Consider the following 18,707-nt stretch of genomic DNA (forward strand, 5'->3'; position numbering starts at 1 on the left):
AATCCGAATTTAAAGACCTGAAGAAAGAAAAGGTCTGAAAGAAAATGTGTTAAACGTACCATCTGAACGTGTAATCTTGCGAGATGATGCATTTCCTTTGAGAGCGTATTTTATAACGCTATATGTTTGCCAAACATTATTATATGCATAGCAAATAGAAAATTTATACTCGTAGATGCTGCCGTGCTAGACGCATAGTAGAAAATCCACTTGACGTACTCGCTGATCGTTCCGCAAAGACTAGCGAAAATCGTAAATGCTTCTTTGTATTCGATACGATCGAATAAGAAAAGTAAACTGATACCAAAAATCATATAAACGGATAAATTGTACCTGGCGATTGTTCAAATAATTTACCACGGGATGGATTGTTGCATATTTGTTGCATATAAATCGCCATTACGTGACTGAAGTTTGTTTCTACTAGTTGGAAAAATAAAAACATAAATATTACATATACAGGACAATTTACAATTACTCTGACGGAAAGTGAAGTATTAGGTTGTCCGGAAAGTGTCTTTCTTTCGCAAACGTGTTTTTTACAAGAGAAACAAAGTCTGTGAAACGTCGCGGTATTTATCTCAACAGAACAAAATGAATCGACGAAATAATATAAAAGAAAGAACGTTGCGCGTCTATTGTTTCCTCATAAAACGAAAGAAACTTTTCGGACGACCTAATATTTAGCGACAGGCCTTTTAGTTTTATCGCATATCGGTTAAAGCCGCTATTTAATGCGTTAAATTACTATCACGTCGTATCATTTCATTTTTATTAAGGACTTGAAACTTCGATGGAAGTCGATCTCAGTCTACAGCAACTATACGTCGCTATTGTTCCCTTATCTCAATTTGGAACAATACAAAATGTACACTGACAATCTTAGCATACGAATAGGAACGTTGACAATTGAACGTTGATAATTTTTATCAAGATGATGCAGTTCCTGACGAGGCTGTGGGCATCGCTATAGGCATGGTCATGCCTGCATCGAAATCGACTCAAACAGCAGAGAATATGGTTGGGGTAAGTGGAAGTAAAAGTCGTTTTACACAAATTTCAAGTCATAGTAAGATCGAATGCTATTTACTTCTTAATTTATTTCTTAATTTGTACAAGTACCTTACAATTATTGAAATACATTCGAATATTAAATATTCAAACGAATAATTTCATCCGTCAAGAGCGTAAGGATATTAACTGCTAGTTTTGAAGTGGTAGGTTCCCCTAGCACTGTAAATAAATTAACATATATTAGCACCAGCTAACTAAATTAAATTTCAAGAAATAATTAAACAGATATATTTAACAATTAGCTCTCAAGTGTCTACGCAAATAAATATTTTTATGAGCTAAAAGTGCAGGACCAAGAACTTTTACCTCCTAAATATTTTTACATCTACTGTCCTTTAGATATTTGCGTTCTATGGATTCTTTAAATTTCCCGGAAATGCGTCGTAAAGCTCCATAATTTATCAGTAACAGTAGTAAAATAAAACTTACTTCGGATCGAGGTTAGCACCACCCATGTATGCTGCTGCACCATTGTCAGTTACACCGCGGTAAGCTTTTGGATTCGTAATAGATTGACTGAAGTACTCGTAACTGCGTCCATGCGCGCAAGATCCTGTGTTTCATAAAATTCATTTCTAGTATCGCATATAGAGGCGCGCGCACACACAACCGCGCGAATAATATTTTTTACATGGAAAATTGTCAGTAACAGACGATTCTGTAAGCATATTACTTACCTAACAAATCATCGCCGCATCCTGGTTGATGTCTTCCATCATTGGCAAAGAAATCGGAAGTGCCAACAGAGATATCCAGACCCAAATATCCGGCACATGTGTGAATAACTTGAACATTTTGTGCGTCCGATTTATCAACTCTTTCACCGGTTCCTTTGTGTTCAAACAATGGCTTGGCAGGGTCGAGCGCTGAAATGGCAAATATTTAGAGACTTAAGTATAATTTATTGTACCATAATGTTGTTTTGTGGTATGATCTTTTTAAAAACGTTTCCCTTCGAGTTAACATAATGTAAACATATTTTTGACATTTCTAAATTTATCGTCCAAACTTGTATACCTCACTTATCTTTTTGCTTATCTTTCATTTGCAAAACCAAATCAATCTACTCTGCTGTTTTAAACGCTATTAAACGCTAAACTGCTGTTAAAATCAACGCTATCGAATTTTCTTAGAGAACTTTAGAATGCCACTTTAATAATATGTATACCGTTACTTACCGATAACTTCCGCCACTCGGCTCAATTTTCCTACCTCTCGCGCGCTCAAGCCGGCGACATGGGCACCGAGAGAGTGTCCAATAATTTTCAAGTTGGACGTGTGCAAACCAGCGCTAGTTCGCAGGAAATTTATGAAACTAGCTACGTGGCTAGCTACACGTGGTACGTTCTTTGCAACAGCGATGTAATCCTTGTGATCTGCTATTTGACTCCAATCGACCACAATGACGTTGCAGTCGCGGACTTTAAGGAAAGCTAAAAATAGCAACAACAAAAATAAAATATTGCCTGTCGTAATTTTAAAATATCGAAGATATGGCCATTGCTGCTCGTAAATTGTAGGCCACGATGTTTGTTGCAAATTACATATTTTTTACTATTTTTGGTTTCGTTATTTCTTTGCATTTAAAAACAAGCCTGGAATGTAAAATAAAGTTGCCACGTTTGAGGCCATGTCTTGAAGAAGATAGGCTTTGAATACGTTCGATCACGTGCACTTGACAAATGCAATTTTCTCGAAAACGAATTTTCAAGCGAACTAATTTTATTCTATATTTTCGACTTATCTTCCCACGTAGAATAATCTCCTACCAATTGTTTGCTTCTATATGATCGATAATTATACAATATATCATCAGATGTCTCGTGCTATGCTATTTCGAGACGAAGGAAATCAGAAATTTTATTTGAATTCCCTGACGTTCAAATATTCGGCCATTGGTTTATATAATGTGCATAATTTTACTTAAAGGATAAAACTCACAGAAAGTTTCGAATAGTTCAATATATCTTGTAATATATTATTTGTCAAGTTTAAAAATTCGATTTTCTCGAAAGATCAAACGTGCAACGTAAATTCGTTATTTTTATTTTCTAGTCACACGATTTCTACTGACTTTAATTATTTCACACGAATTTTAGCTCACGGTATATTTACTATATAAGATCGATGATACTTTACTTACCATCGCGTACGAGCGTACATGATTCGGATTGTCCGTTGCTATTCCAACCGTGAGTGACCACGATGGTTTGTCTGTTTGCGTTATAATGACTCTTTCGAACCGAGTTTATGTCATTTAATCTTAGGACGTCGCCATTTTTACTGTTTTTTCTAGAATAAATAGTATGTTTGAGCGAAGCTGTTAAACGTATTTCGAATGTATATTCATGTAACACGCTGGAAACAAAGTTTTAACCCACATTTTTGTACATTTCGGTCTTACTCTGATTTTAGCGAACAGAATCGCTTTCTCGTATATTAAGTTCAAACTGAACATGTTTTCTAATGTTGGAAAGATATAATAAAAATGATCGAAAGAATGTAACAGGGTTAACGTTAGACAAAATTCTATGGTAGTACTTGCGTGAAGAGAAGCTTGAAAATTAGCAAAAATTCTCTAGCTATGCGTCCCTATGGATCAAACAAGAGCAAATTTTATAACATTAAATCGCAGGTTCTTATTTTCTTAAAATTTAACCTTTTTTGAATAGGAACTCTGATTGCACGTTAGGAAGAAAAGATGTAATTCGTTACGGTGCTTTGCTGCGATTTAAACAATTAAAGGTAATAATTCCCGTAAGTAGATTTACGACAAAAATGTACAAAATGTATATAAGGATTTTCCATAGAGAAGAGATTGATATAAAATAATTCTAACTGCGTGTAAAGCGTGAAACTGATCGTATCCACATTGGCACCGAAAAGAATCAAGTCTGTTTCACTTAGTATGGTATTATCGAGTTTAACCAGAGACGGGTTTCCTTCTTTGGTCGGTAGAATCGTATAATTGGCTTCTCTCAACGTCGAGAGCAGCGTAGGATAAACTGAAAAAAAAAATTTCTTTCGTACTAAGTACGAATTATACGATTTTTCCCGATCGAAAAATATTCTGATACTAACATAGCACTAATGATGCATTTACCATGGCCGTCATCGTGATTCACTATACGCACCGCGGTATAGATCGACTTCTCAGCTTCCTTTCTTTACCGCTCCTTTTTATAGATTTGAAGGAAACAATGATTATTCGCTCAAGCACTGCACAATTGATAAGAAACTGATACTCACCTGATGAATGATGGCCGACTCGCACTGATGAATCTTTTACAAACAGAAAATTAAGTTAAATTGTTTCATCTTAACACGAAGCACGATGTTAAGTGCGAAGTTAAGTTAAGTTAATTGCAAAGATATTTAATTACTTGCTTTGGGTATAATTTCATTTATTTCTCGGAGATTCTTAATTTCTCGGAAGTAATAATAAAGAATAATTCAGTTTTTAATTCCCCAAAATCTGAATTCTACTAAATATTTATTTTGAATCTTTGATCTAACCACGCTTGCTTCAAATATTTATATCCACTTCGGGAGTTATTTAAGAAGTTCGTATATCGAAAATAGATAATTTAAATTTGTTCACTATGGACGTTAAGCTCCTTTTTAAACTGCTCAAAATTTAGATTTGAAGTTAAACAGTACGTAACTATTTCGAGTAATACAAAGAACAATAATGGTGCTGTATGTAAAATTAGTTGTCTGCCCTTTGTTTTTATCGAAGCTATCGCTTATTTTAGTCTTATTCTGCTTACCTGCTACAAGTTACTCGTTAAGAGAACTGTGTATTCAATGAAGTACATCGCCACGAATTAGTCATTTATATCTGTTACAAACTTTTTGGACCATCTTTGAACAGATGTGAATATTGTATGTAATTTATTATGATGGAAATTTTGGCCATACGTAAATTGTTCTTAATAGCTACTATCTTAATTGATTAGTTAATTAATTAATAGCTCTAAGGTTTTCAAAACAATCGGTAGATGCTAATTACGTAATAAACAGGTGTTTGCAATTTTTTAAACGAGGGATCGTAATCAAATGTTGCGCACCTTTTGTTATTGAGGTGAATTATCATCATCATGGATAACAACGGAATTCGTTTTTTTCCGAACACATGTCAGTATATTTTCGATAATTACACTCACGATCTGTCGTCAATTGTAGGAATTCGTGTGAAAATTGTAAGATCCATCCAAAATTCTAATTTACGATTTCTTTTCAATCTAATTGTCTTTACAGAAAATTACTAATTTAATTTAATTTACAGAAAATTAATAGTCGTTATTATCTCATCAACGACTTGTGATTTTGTGATCCTTGAAAATTTTCAGATGCAAAACTGTAATTCACGATTTCTTTCTCATTTCAGTTGTTTTTAGAGAAAATTACTACAACCCTTGATTAGATGATCAAACTATTCACAGAGTAACCATCGTTTTCTTCATAGATTGTTATCGAATCGAAATTATTGTAACATCGTTAATACGAATCGTACTATCATGCAAACTGTCATTAAAAATAATTTATTTCATGATAAAGTAACTATTTGCCCAACAAGCTTTATACACGAGTGTGTCTTAAGTTTCGAAAGACGAAGTAGGGGATTATTTGAAACATCGTAAACGAAACTGAACTGTCAAATGTGTTTCACCATATGTTTCGCACGTCATTTTGTTTTGGTTTGAAATATTGGTTGTAGATACTCGTTGATTAAATAACTTTAGAGATATAACTTTAGGTGTATAAATAAATAAATTAAAAAATTGCATACCTTCAAACGATCATCGGACGTTTGTCTTTTAGGCTCAAGAAATCACTGTTAACGCGTTTCCCTTAGTAAGAGATGTGGTTGTCTTCATGGTTAACCTGGAGAATTTATAATAACGATGCGAGATTTCCATCAGAACTGACCCGTGCTCCCATTCCGCTTAATTATTTTTTAAATGTTTGAAATTCCTGTTTTATGGCGCATCTTGATCATTTAATATTTCGATAACAATTGGGATTCCACATATATGCGTCATCCCTTAAGAGACTGAAAGTGTCTTTTGGGGGACAGGTTCCAGTTATTCTTCCATTGACACCAATGCCATGTTTTCCTTCGGAAAATCGTGCGTAATCTTGATCCATACTATGAGACAATGCTACGAACTAATTTAGGACAGTCGCAGCGTAGTAGTTTACAGCGCGTCTTTTGATTCGAAACCTGCACACGCAGGCTATGACTTATCATAAATTATCATAGACAAATCTCTTTTACATCGTTCCATCTCGAACTCTGTTTTGTTATTTGTTCTTTTATTGCATTACTCGTAACAATCTTTTCTTATCTTCGCTTTACTAGTAAGAATGACGATATCTTGGATGTAACAACTCTTACGAATTAACCATTCATGTACGTAGAATGCCAACAAAAATATTTACCGTCTCCAACGTAAATATAACACGTTGTTTCTTGTGGAACAAGTGGAAACTGTTCCACTTAAGTGTCATCTCGCGTTCTCAGGTATTGATTTTAACCGACGTAAAAAATTGAACGTTATCAGGGTTATTATGGATTGCATTCTTAAGAAAGTAAGATAGGTGGATAATTTTACCAAGACTGGAATTGACTTTTAAAACGTAAGGTTTTACCAGCGTAGATTATGCGGATTTGTAGAAAATATTGTTTGGAGAAAAAGAAACAGTGGAGAGATAAGTAAGGTATAAGAGTATTTTGTTTACTTCAAAGGGTCCTGTAAATCTAACATCAAAGGGTAACATTCATTCATCAGATCCGAGAGTATTATCTAATGGCAGTTGATGATTATAACGATACAACCTTTATGAAGGCATTTTTATAAAGAATATTATGTAATCCCATTTAATACATCTAACGTTTGGTATAAAGATACCAAGTACAGGATAAAATATTATCGTGCAAGACTATACTACAAAACAATTTACATTTTCAACATTTATTTGTCACTCAATTACACGTGAAATGTTTATCAATCTTTATAATGAAAAATTAATGATAATGTCTCAGGTACATTAAAATTATATTTCTATCAAGGTGAATGGTGGTGATTTTTTATTCTTTCTTAATTGCTGTCATATCTACTCGTTGATAAACTATTAATTATTATTTTATCGAGTTCAATCAGGGAAAATAAGTTCAAAAAATTGCCCCGGAGCGGTTTGTCCGGCCTGTCCCGTGTCCAACAGTAACAAACTAATACATCCAGATAGAAAGATCAAAGATTTATTAACTACGCGACTACACGACACATAGAACCGCTCCCTCTTTTCTTTCTCCTGCTCTAGTAAGCCTTCCTCGCGGATCAACGAACAGTGATATGAAATAGATGCACGAAGACGTTCGTTCGCGTTCTTCAAAGATGCAATACCACAATATCACCGTAACATCGCGACATCGAATGCTAAAAACACGATTTAGAAGATTTAGAAGATAGAAGATTTTGGAAAAAGTGAAGTTAACATTTCAAAGCGATCACTGGACTGCTTTACATGTGCCATTGCAATATTATAGTGCGCCTGTTAGGTAACAAATTACGGAATTCGCGATTAGCTGTACACCTGGAGATTGCACGTGTGGAGCTTGTGGACGCGCACCCTTGCGGACCACACGCTTCGCGCGGCATACTCTCCAGAAAAGTTCGAGCATGATTATTCGTAGCTCGTACGACGCTCGTTCCGTTGGACGGAGACGTGTTTTTCCGCTTTTCCGCTACTGGACGCGGACGAAGCTTGTATAACGAGTTATAATGAAATGATAGCGGAGTAGACGAAAGGGCAAAAGTTCGTCGTTGACACATGTGTTTGCAACATGTTTATCGATTGCAGTACACAATTACTGAACGAAATAGGAAACCGTGCACGGTTCAATCGATGCGGTAACGAAGTTGTTGGAGACATGTCTGCGTAATTGTAATGGAATTTTCATGGCTCCTAAGAGCGATGCGTAATATGCCGTCGCACAGAAACGAGAAACCAACCCCTCGAGGACTCGATAGCGCTTCGATAAATATCCTTCGTGCTCTGTGTCTATCGTTTCCCGAAACGATAGCACGCGATGAAGCTCTTACGGCAGTTTCAATGCCGTTATATATAACGCACGTTATATATAATATAATATTATATTATATATAACGCACGTTAATTAAATTTGTCTGTTTTCAGGACATGGCGGCGACTGGCTACTGGTAATTCAGAAACTTGACGCAGGCTAGTCTGAAAATTGTGATATAATCGAAAAACGAACTTGTTAACACGATGACTGTCACGGTGATTATATTCAAACGATCAAAATAAGATAAATCTCACGGATTAAGAAATTTCCTACAATGTGAATGATTTTGATTAAAGATCACAAAAAGGTTAATATATTTTATTAAATTTTCTTATCTTAAATATATGATAAACTATATTTTTTCAGTTATATGTACTTTCATTCATGTACTTTATAAAAACTTTATGTACTTTCTTTGTTAGCGAAGTATGAAGCAGAAAAAGTTTTTACGAATATTCTTCACATTCATAAATACTCATTGTCATTCCAATATATGTTTAATTTAAATATATGTATAATTCGATGCGCGATTACGTAAATTCCTTGTAGCAGTAATTTCACTCTATCTATAAAAAATGTGATTAATTAAAAATGATAATATTTAATGAATTAAACATAATTATAAAGGTTTCTTTATGTATTTGCTGAAGCATACATTTGTATTAGAAACAAAGTGACGTTTATTCTATCCGTAAGGCGTACTACGGGTGGCTATAGATCACGACGAGTATTGTACATTCTTTTATTAACAATGAAATGGTGTAACAAGAAGACAGTGTATAAGTTATCCTCTTTCCACAATGAAGAATTGGTTGACACGGAACATCATTATCGCATGCACAAAATGATTAAAAAGCCGAAGTGTGTTGTCGATTATAATCGATTGATGGAAACTGTGAATCAAATCGCGATACCAGTGCAAGATTTGCCATGCTGTCCTATGTGTAATATTATGTTTCGAAAAATAACACACGCAATACCATTATTAAAAGCTATTAGTATCATACAATTATATTATATTATATCATATTATTATATTCTGCGATGTTATTCGTTTCTAAATTGTAATTAAAAGTGAGTGTGTTAAGAAATTATTAATAATCCGTTTTGAGGGAATTTTTTTTCTTCGAAAAACACCGTCACAGCAGCTCGATTTGCAGCGAAGCGTAAACGCGACCGCTGACGATCTTTCTCGCGTGCACCGTTTTGGCGCGGAGGCTCGTTCAGCGAAAGTGCCGCTGAAGAAGCCGCGCGTAGCGAAAGGGTTAAGATGACGCTTTTGCTCGTCATCGCTATGCGTATGCTCATGCTTGCGTCGAAATCAACTCAAGGAATTCAGGATATGGTTGCACTAAATCGAAATAAAAGTTCTCTTATACGAATTTTAATGAACGATAAAATTAACAGCTATTTATTTTTTAATTCCCTTCATAACTTAGACAACTATCTTACAAATATTAAAATACACCTGTGCAAAATACATCCAAATATTAAATATTCAGAAGAATAATGTTATCCATCAAGAGCATAAGGATACTCATTGTTAGTTTTGAAGTAGTAGGTTCCTTTAGCACTGTAAAAAGATTAACATATATTAGCACCAGCTAAATTAAATTTTATTATTAAATTAAATTTTAAGAAATAATTAAACAGATATATTTAGCAATTAGCTCTCAAGTATGTATGCAAATTCGTACTTTTATGAACTCAACTAAAAGTGCAAGACTAAGAATTTTCACTTCCTAAATATTATAACATGTACTGTCCATTATTTATTTGTATTCTACGCGTTCTTTGAATTTCCCGGAAATGCATAAAACTCCATAATCTATCATTAACAGTAGTAAAATAAAACTTACTTAGGATCGAGCGTAGCGCCACCCACGTATGCTGTTGCACCATCTGCACGTGTGCCGAGAAAGCCTTTCGGATTCGTAATTGATTCAGCGAAGATTTTGTAGCTACGCAAGTGTGCGCAAACTCCTGTGTTTCATAACATTCGTTTTTAACATCGTACAAACAAACACACACAGACTGAGGCACAGAAATAATATTTTTTAAGTTGAAATGTGTCAATAATAGAATATTCTGTAGTATGTTCCCTACCAAAGAAGTCAATGCCGCATCCTGGTTGATGTCTTCCATCATTCGCATAGAAGTCTGAGGTACCAACAGACAGATAGTAACCGAACTGTCCAGAGCATGTGTGGATAATTTGAACATTTTCTGCGTCTGATTTATCAAGTCTTTCACCAGGTTTTTTGAGTTGAAACATTACGTTGGCAGGGTCGAGAGCTATAATGGCAAATACTTAGAGATTTAGTATAATTTACTGTATAATTTAGTATAATTTAATGATATCTCTTTAATGATATATCTAGAATTTGAAAATACTCTTTTAAGATAATCTATGGATTGGATTGAATCTAAACTGGATTTCCTTGGGGAACTTTCAATCGACACTTTAATAATATATCGTTACTCACCGATAACTTCCGCCACTCGGCTCGATTTTCCTACCTCTCGTGCGCTCAAGCCCGCGATTTGAGCACCGAAAGAATGCCCAACAATTTTCAAATTGGACGTTTGCAAACCAGCCTCGGTTCGCATAAAATTTATGAAACTAGCTGCACGATGAGCAACGTACGGTACGATGTCTGCGACGACAGAATAAATTAGTTTGTCTGCTATCTCACTCCAATCGAGAATAATAACGTTACAGTCTCGGACCTTGAGGAAACCTGAGAACAAAAAATATAATTGACGTATCGTACTTCGTAATTAATATTAAATATATGGCCATTGCCGCTCAAAAGTCGTAGCACACTTGTTCACACTGATTAAATCTGAATACTTCTTACTGCGTTTATGTTTCAAGTATTTTATAATGTGAACTACCACGCAAAGTCCAATTCTTGTTGTTTATCAATAGATATTTATGGCCGAGAGTGCACATATTGTATAAATGGGTATTAAAGTTAGATTCAACCGAAATCCAGGAAGATTCTAAGGCTCGAATTAAGATAAAAATCAGGAGTAACGGAGTCGCGTTGAAGCCTTTGTTTTCGACAAACTGGAATTTAGAAATTAGATAAATATACGTGAATTTTCCTAGTTCTTAATCACACAAGAATAAAAAATTGGAAAAACCAGTCTAAAATGTGGAATAAAATTATCTCGTTCAGTGTGTAGTTTTGAACGAGACACGGTTTGAACTTTCGAAACTCATGTTTTTTTGAAAAACGAACCGTGTAGTTGTAAAACGTCATTTTCTTGTTCTTTATCTTCGTTTTAGTTCGAGTCATAGAATCCCCCGTAACTTCAATTATATCACGAATTTGCTCTTACAGTGCATCTATGTATTTACCATCGCGTATGGTCGTACAAACTGGACCTTCACCGCTGTGAGTCCAACCATGAGTGACTATAATGGTTTGCTTAGTTGCGTTCCAATGACTGTTCCGGATCGACTCTACGTCATTTAGTTTTAGGATCTCGCCATCTGTGGGATTGTCTCTAGAAAATCATATTTGGTTGTAACCGTTGAATGTACCTTGAATCTGCCTGTTCAACATTCATCAAACACAAGACAACCTACATAGTTGTTTCTTCGCGATTCGCGAATTTCTATGTTTCAGTTTTATTCTCATTTCAGCATGCAATAGCGATGTGTAATTCTTTAAAAAGAAGTTAATTACTCCTTATGTTCATCTTTCAAATATTATCGTCATAATTAGATTGCCAATTTTTATGCGTTTCTCGATAATTCAAATGTGCAAAATGTACATTTTTTCTGTAGCGGCAATCGACAACAAATACCGCTACACGACAATAACTAAGCAACGGACACAGTAGCGAAGTGTTAGCGCTCTAGGTTTCGAACGTTCGGGACCCAGGTTCGATTCCCGGCCTCCGTGACTCAATTTTTCTTCCACGCATTAAAGTAGAAGAATAATTATTAATATTAACAGTACCCTAATAGCGACATCTACAACCGACAAATGCTACTATCACGGATAACATAACGCACCTCTACATTGGTGACCTCGACGTGATCGACAGCGAAACAGAGGTGTGACCGTGATAGCACTACCGAGCCTTCCCATTATCGCGAATCTAAGTCTGTGGCAAGCTGGACTTCTACCGCTACGACGAACACGGAACGTCCCTTCCTTCAGCAAACCTTAACCCCATTGACCCCTTACCGCTGACTCGCGCATGCGGGTGACTGGGTACGAAACGATGACCAAGCCAGGAGTGATGTTAGCTATTGCAAAAATTGTGGGCATCACCGCCAGCGCGTAATTACTAAAAAAAAGGAGCAGAGTCCCACTACGACCGTACGCACACCGTACCGATAGGATCTACCGCCACATCGAAGAAGACATCGCGCAACATCGGCACGGACTCTTGACTTGATTGAATAACAATCAGCCTGACGCCTTTACCACACTAAACGTTATAACGTTATCTCTGGTAAGGGGGTATTGTAGCGGCACTCGACAACGAATACCGCTACACGACACTAACTAAGCAATGGACACGGTAGCGAAGTGGTTTCGAACGTTCGAGATCCGGGTTCGATTCCCGGTGTCCGTGACATATCCTATTTTTCTTCCATGCATCAAAATAAAAGAATAATTAACAGTACCCCAGCAGCGACATCTACAGCCGGCAACTACTACTATCACGGACAATATAACGCATCTTTACATTTCCATAAAGAAGGAAATTAATATAAAATAATACCAACCGTGTGTATAGCGTGAAGCTAACCGCATCCAAGTAGGTGTCTAAAGTGAGGTTTGCAGGCAGTGGGTTGTATTTGATTTCAAGATCAGTTATGTATCCATTTCCATTCGTTTTAACTGTTGGACTGATATAGGTCAACATCGAAAGAAGCGTAGGATAAACTGAGAAAATTTCTTTCGTTACTAAGTTACTCGATTTTTCCGTGTTTCAATCTAGAAAAATTCTGATACGAACCTGTTGATATATTATTTACCATGGCTGTCATCGCTATTTACTACACACACACCGTAATATCGTTTTACTTCTTCTTCTTCGTGTTTCGCCGCTTTTTTATAGGTAATGAGAGATAATTTTTCACTCAAGTAATGCACGGTTGGTGATTGACTGATAGCCAATTGATGATGGATGAAAACCGACTCAACTGATAATGCACAAAGAGCGATATAACTGATGATGATTGACGATCAACTCAACTAATGATGGATGAAGACCAAAATTATTCCATAAGTAAGTTAGTAGTTAGAGAAATAAAGTGAATTTTTTCACTTTAACGAATGTATGATCTTAAGTGGTCAACGGGATAACTCTTTACTAAGCGTAAAATACTTTTAAACACGAAATACAGTTGCTGGGGCGCTCGGTATAAGCTCGATGTGTAACTTTCCAAGGCGATCGCACGAATAAGAGACTGATGAAAATTGTCCTCTCTCCTCAACTGCGTTCGTTTGTTAAATACTCGTTAGAAGCATCAATGCCCCCAGGTCACCATTAACAACACAATAATCCCAAGCAAGGACTCCGTAAGATACCTGGGCATGACCCTGGACAGAAGGCTAACTTGGAAAAAACATATCTCAGAAAAAACAAAGCAATTAAAGGAAAAACTAAGAAAATTCTATTGGCTCACGGGCCGACGCTCCAAACTAAACATACAGAACAAAATAACCCTCTACGAAAACGCTAAGATCCCTATTAAATGCACCCTGGTATGTTACCAACGAAACAATCCACCGTGACCTCAAGATACCTACAGTCAAATATGAAATACACAAGTCCCGAAGCAGATATAACACAAGAGTCAACAACCACCACAACCCACTAGTCACCCAACTACTGGACACGACGGACCAGATCCGCAGACTAAAAAGAAAATACCCTCTAGATTAAATCCTTAGTTTCTACTAGAACCAACAATATAAAACTATTATAATCCATGTCATTGTATCACGCCAAATTAAGTTACTGAAAATTCTCAACGAGAATTGATTGTAAATATTCTAATAAATAAAAAAAAAAAAAAAAAAGAAGCATCAAGAAGGTTCTAATCGCCGTTACTAAGCAATTTTTGCCTGGAATTTGATTATTAATACAATGTATGCCCCATTATATTGGCACCTCCGATATAAAATTACACGTGGCTACGTTCTTGAGGCCGTATGTCGTCACAACTATTTTTTAGGTAGAATCGTACAACTATTCTACACTTCCATAAAGCAAGACGTCTATCCCATGACCGTGGCTACGCTCAGCGACCAGTCGTGTCACCTTGAGGCCAATCTCACTATCATAAATCTTGAACAATTACAATCAGATTGAATGACAGCAAAAGCTTAATTACGGCTATGATAGAATCTAGGCTAAAGTATTAGAGGAATTTTCCAAAATTTCAAAGGAAAGGCTTCGGTTTCCTTTCTTCTCCGACATATATATAATTATAATAATAATCTAATAATTTCGAAATAATTTTTAGTAATACAGAAAACAATAACAGTGATGTTTCTAAAACTAGCTATTTCTTTTATTGAAGCTATCACTTATCGTAGTTTTACTTCTGATTACTTGTTTCTAACTTGTGCAACGAACAACTGAATGGAGTATTATATATCGGTCCTTTATATATAATATCGATGTTTTAAAAATTATGTAACTATAAAATTTCTGCTCCGCTATTACATAAATATACACAGAAAGATTTTTACATAAAATTTTTCATTTTCGAATAATATTTCCGAATTTATTGCCTTCCTTTATCAAAAATGCAAACAAATTCGCGAAGCTTTTACGCGAAATCAGAAGAGAAAACAAATTTGATTCGATTACAAGGGAAAAAAGAAATTCTCTTACCTTACGTGTGTTAAATGGTTAAATGTGACGTTTTCTCGGGACAATGATAAGGTGAAGGTATTATAATACTTTTTCTTTTCGATTATCTTTGTTAATTCGACGAGAGCGGAAACGTATGATGTTTTGTAACAAGTGAGGTGATAAGGTGTCAATTAATTTTCACAAACACCGGAGTATACCTAACTACGTAGTTTATTAGAATATACTCAATGCGTACACTAGTCGTACGATACACTTGCTGTCTCGTTTCGCGGTCGCTAATAGATCGGCGCAAAGAAGTATCGGTTAATTGTTGCTGCTCGTGTCTCTCGGTAACTGAGAATGCGTCGCTACCCTGTCCGCTATATTTATATCCGCCGGAGTTGACGACAGGTGTTAGGATTTGAATTTCGAAGATGTTCTCGAAACGTCCCAACGGGCGCCGAGCTGGCGACCTTGTTTACAATTGGCTTTTTAGGTAGCTGACTCAAGGGCCTATGGTCACGGCAAAAACGACGGATTTGGCCTAATGATCGGAACCGCCTAAGGTCGATAGATCTATAATTAGCTCGTGTTTGAGTGAACACGGTTTCTTGTGTAGCGGATTTACTGGGAAAAAACCATAATGACTTTTGTCGACAAGTACCGCTACAGTACCCCCCTGCCAGTGTTAACGTTACTTCTTTTATGTTGGCTTACTTATGATAGCGGGGGTGCCCTTGCTAACCGCTTAATTCAAACCCGCTTGAAAACGGTCGGGAAAACGATCTCTCCTGCCCGAACGCGTGGTGTAATGGGCTCTTGCGTCTCCGTCGCTTTGTTGCGCTTGTTCGCTGCTTTGCGGTCGGAAGATTTTCCTAGGTACAAACACGTCGTGGGCTTGTGCACTCCTTTCTAGGTGCTCAATATCTTCCGACACGATGAAGGCGGGTTTTAGACGGTTTACGGAGACTTTCACGCTTTTATCCTTCACCCGTATGGTGAAGGTTTTTTCCCCACGCTGTATCACCTGATAAGGACCATCGTACGGCGGTTGCAGAGGGCCTCCGATTGCATCGTGACGAACGAACACGTACGGCGACGTTTCTAAGTCGCGGAACATGAATCTTTTCTTTTCGCCGTGTTGTGAAGTCGGCAGAGGTCTGATCTCGCTCGTTCGCTCTCGTAGACGGTTTGCGAATTCCGCGTTGGCCGGTTGTTTTGCTGGTACGAAAAATTCCGCTGGCAATCGTATGCCCGTACCATAGATCATTTCGGCTGCCGTTGCGCTCAGGTCTTCCTTGATAGCGGTTCTAATGCCTAGAAGAACTATGGGAAGGCTTTCGATCCAGTTGCTCGAATTGTGGCATTTGATTGCGGCTTTAAGCTGCCGGTGGAAGCGCTCTACCATCCCATTGGAGGCGGGGTGGTAGGCTGTGATACGCAAATGCTTAATGCCGAGCATCCGGCATAGTTCTTTGAAAAGATTGGACTCGCTTACTGTATGCGCCGCAATATGGATCGACTTCTTAGCTTCTTTCCTTCTTTGGCCACTTCCTTTTTATACGCTTCAGCGACGCAGTAATTTTCCCTTCGTGTATGGACCAATTGATAAATAATCGATACTCGATTGTTGGTTTATTACCGGGTGGGGGATCATACCCACGAATCAGCTAGAGAGAATTAGAGACGTAGCGTTTAATTTTAACGGAATTTTTTATGACCTTAAATACGAAGTGACTTAATATTTGCTTTGGATATACTTGACACATGATTTGATTTTAAATTTGATTTGATTTAAATAACGCGTAATAATTTGAAATATTGGACGACACGATAACCACGATGATTGTAAAATTGATCGTTTCTTTTTAATTGAAGCTATCAGTTATTTCAATTTGTCATCTGTTTACTCATTACAAAGTCACGAGGGAAACTACTGAATAAATTATTTCACTTGGTCTAACTCTCTTATATCTATCTTCGAGCTTTTGCAATTGCTGTATGAGCATCACGAACATTTATATTATCGTGAGCCCACATGCGGATGTTCTGTAACGTTAGTATTCGTGAAACGAATTATGTTTTTTTTTTGTTTATTATTACAGTTGTTGTGTATTACATATTTGTATTCTCCGAACGAATTATGTTTTTTTTTGTTTATTATTACAGTTGTTGTGTATTACATATTTGTATTCTCCATTATAAACGATGAATTCGGTTGTGAGGTGGTTCAGGCAAAAATACCGATACGCAACGGTACGATATAGCCATGCAATATTACATTCTTTTTTTTTTAAGTTTACATTTGTAACTTAAATTTAAGTTGCTATAAAGCGGTGCTTATGTACGATATTGTTTTTTTTTCTTTCCATCTCTGTCCTGAAAACCTGGTCGCAAAAACAGGGCAGTTCGTTAGTCTATTTGTGAAGGGATGGGAGAGAGTGGACTGGGGTGGGTGCATCGTGGACAAAAAATTTATTACGTTGCTACACTTTCGTTCAAAGAATCCGTTTTGACAGTAGCTTAAGATCGTTCTAACGACGTATCAAATGCTGTTACTGCACGCGTTAATTTTGAGTATGATTTAGTCGCTGCTGAAGCTAAGTATCATGACAATTGTTACAAATCTTTCCTGAGACCTAATACTGGCGGTAGAGTGAGCCGTCCTCAAGATGAGACAGCAAACTCTGCGATGGAGGAGATTTATAAGTTTATAGAAAGTAGTGATGTGTGGCAGCACTCGACAAACCAAATATCACCACTCGATACTAACTACTGTCGGACGACGGTAGATGCAGTGGTCAGCGCCTTAGGTTACGAACGTTCAGAACCCGGGTTTCGAATCCCGGAGTCCGATTTTTCTTCCACGCACCAAAAACAGTGTACATTGGATGGAACTAAAGAATGTTAGTAAAAATGTAGCTTTAGATAACAGAACTATAAAAATACTGATGAAAGTAAAGTATGTAGAATTATTATTACAGAAAAGCCAGGAAAATTAACATTTATTTGTTTCGTCCACAATTACTGTATTTTGACCGGACTATCTCTAGCTCTGCAAATAACCAGGATCAATTTCACCACAAAGCTCATCTTCTGCCCAAATGGTTCTGTGGCGTTCTGTGGGTTCACATCCATACCAGCAGTAGCATTGTCACCCACAACTGTATCTCCGCCTCAGTTCCAAAAAAGTCATCGGGATTAAGGAAGTACGACGCGAAGTACTTTACGTTCGGTAAATTTTTCGTGAAAAATCGCATAGCCAAGATGTACAGTAGCGGACAAAGGTTTAAGACGATGATTTGTAAACCGGATAACAAACATCTTATACGCGTATTGTTCTTCTATTCGGTTTGTCTCTTTGGAATAATATAGCTGTATGTTTGATCTCAGAACGTCAGTTGTTAAATACAAACAACGTAGAAGTTACAACAGTTACTTACCGCTTAGCACTCGTAAACAGTGGACATTAGTTTAAGACGATCTGTATAAAACGCGAGTATGAGTACAATTTTTGAACATTTTGATTCTGGAACGTCAAAATCATTGTTTAGTGTACGTTTTATTGCTTAAAATTCATTTAGGTAGGAACAGATTACGGGTAAATCAAAGAATTTACTTGACAACGGAAGGGAACAAATCGTAAGGCTGCGAAAGCAAAGTAAAACCCTCACCGAAGTAGCAAATATAGTGGACAGGTCAG

The 18,707-nt window shown here is 36.6% G+C and overlaps 3 protein-coding genes and 2 long non-coding RNA genes across 20 annotated transcripts in view; 2 read left to right on the plus strand and 3 right to left on the minus strand.

The window, feature by feature from the left end:
- The window catches only part of LOC126928883 (26S proteasome non-ATPase regulatory subunit 1-like), a 37,904-nt gene that overhangs the window by 9,453 nt on the left and 9,744 nt on the right, over positions 1-18,707 (plus strand). For 4 of the 10 annotated variants that reach the window (XR_007716977.1, XR_007716981.1, XR_007716974.1 and 1 more), the window contains 2 exons: positions 24-1,026; positions 8,278-8,536. The gene's annotated coding sequence lies outside the window, so the exon portion shown is untranslated. Of the gene's footprint in view, positions 1-23; positions 1,027-8,277; positions 8,537-8,863; positions 9,738-18,707 lie in introns of those variants that run through there. The other 6 variants (XR_007716980.1, XR_007716978.1, XR_007716975.1 and 3 more) reach the window with 5 other exon arrangements.
- On the minus strand, positions 1,081-4,946 carry LOC126928879 (phospholipase A1-like). Its single transcript, XM_050744737.1, has 9 exons — positions 4,845-4,946; positions 4,324-4,356; positions 4,156-4,250; positions 3,914-4,079; positions 3,218-3,366; positions 2,253-2,507; positions 1,752-1,940; positions 1,504-1,627; positions 1,081-1,233 (listed from the first exon to the last, which is right to left on the minus strand). Exons 3-9 carry the CDS (start codon positions 4,187-4,189, stop codon positions 1,197-1,199), a joined length of 954 nt encoding a protein of 317 aa, XP_050600694.1. The 5' UTR covers positions 4,190-4,250; positions 4,324-4,356; positions 4,845-4,946; the 3' UTR covers positions 1,081-1,196.
- LOC126928876 (phospholipase A1-like) overlaps positions 9,550-18,707 on the minus strand; it is a 241,015-nt gene continuing 231,857 nt past the window's right edge. For 5 of the 6 annotated variants that reach the window (XM_050744728.1, XM_050744727.1, XM_050744729.1 and 2 more), the window contains exons 2-8: positions 13,154-13,201; positions 12,921-13,080; positions 11,535-11,683; positions 10,654-10,908; positions 10,274-10,462; positions 10,027-10,150; positions 9,550-9,740 (exon numbers count right to left, since the gene is read on the minus strand). In XM_050744728.1, the coding sequence (XP_050600685.1) occupies positions 9,680-9,740; positions 10,027-10,150; positions 10,274-10,462; positions 10,654-10,908; positions 11,535-11,683; positions 12,921-13,080; positions 13,154-13,184 (969 nt within the window). In that variant the 5' untranslated portion in view covers positions 13,185-13,201 and the 3' untranslated portion in view covers positions 9,550-9,679. The remainder of the gene's footprint in view (positions 9,741-10,026; positions 10,151-10,273; positions 10,463-10,653; positions 10,909-11,534; positions 11,684-12,920; positions 13,081-13,153; positions 13,202-18,707) is intronic. The other variant, XM_050744733.1, reaches the window with a different exon arrangement.
- Positions 11,681-13,052, plus strand: LOC126928887 (uncharacterized). The gene is made up of 2 exons (XR_007716988.1): positions 11,681-12,137; positions 12,824-13,052. It is a non-coding gene; the product is annotated as an uncharacterized LOC126928887 (long non-coding RNA).
- Positions 13,222-15,384, minus strand: LOC126928885 (uncharacterized). Of its 2 annotated transcripts, none has more exons than XR_007716984.1 (3): positions 15,044-15,384; positions 14,342-14,491; positions 13,222-14,268 (listed from the first exon to the last, which is right to left on the minus strand). It is a non-coding gene; the product is annotated as an uncharacterized LOC126928885 (long non-coding RNA). The 2 variants fall into 2 exon arrangements; XR_007716985.1 differs by having other exon boundaries at positions 13,222-13,340; positions 15,044-15,383.

The sequence above is a fragment of the Bombus affinis genome, chromosome 2, assembly GCF_024516045.1.
Source record: "Bombus affinis isolate iyBomAffi1 chromosome 2, iyBomAffi1.2, whole genome shotgun sequence".
Classification (NCBI taxonomy): domain Eukaryota; kingdom Metazoa; phylum Arthropoda; class Insecta; order Hymenoptera; family Apidae; genus Bombus; species Bombus affinis.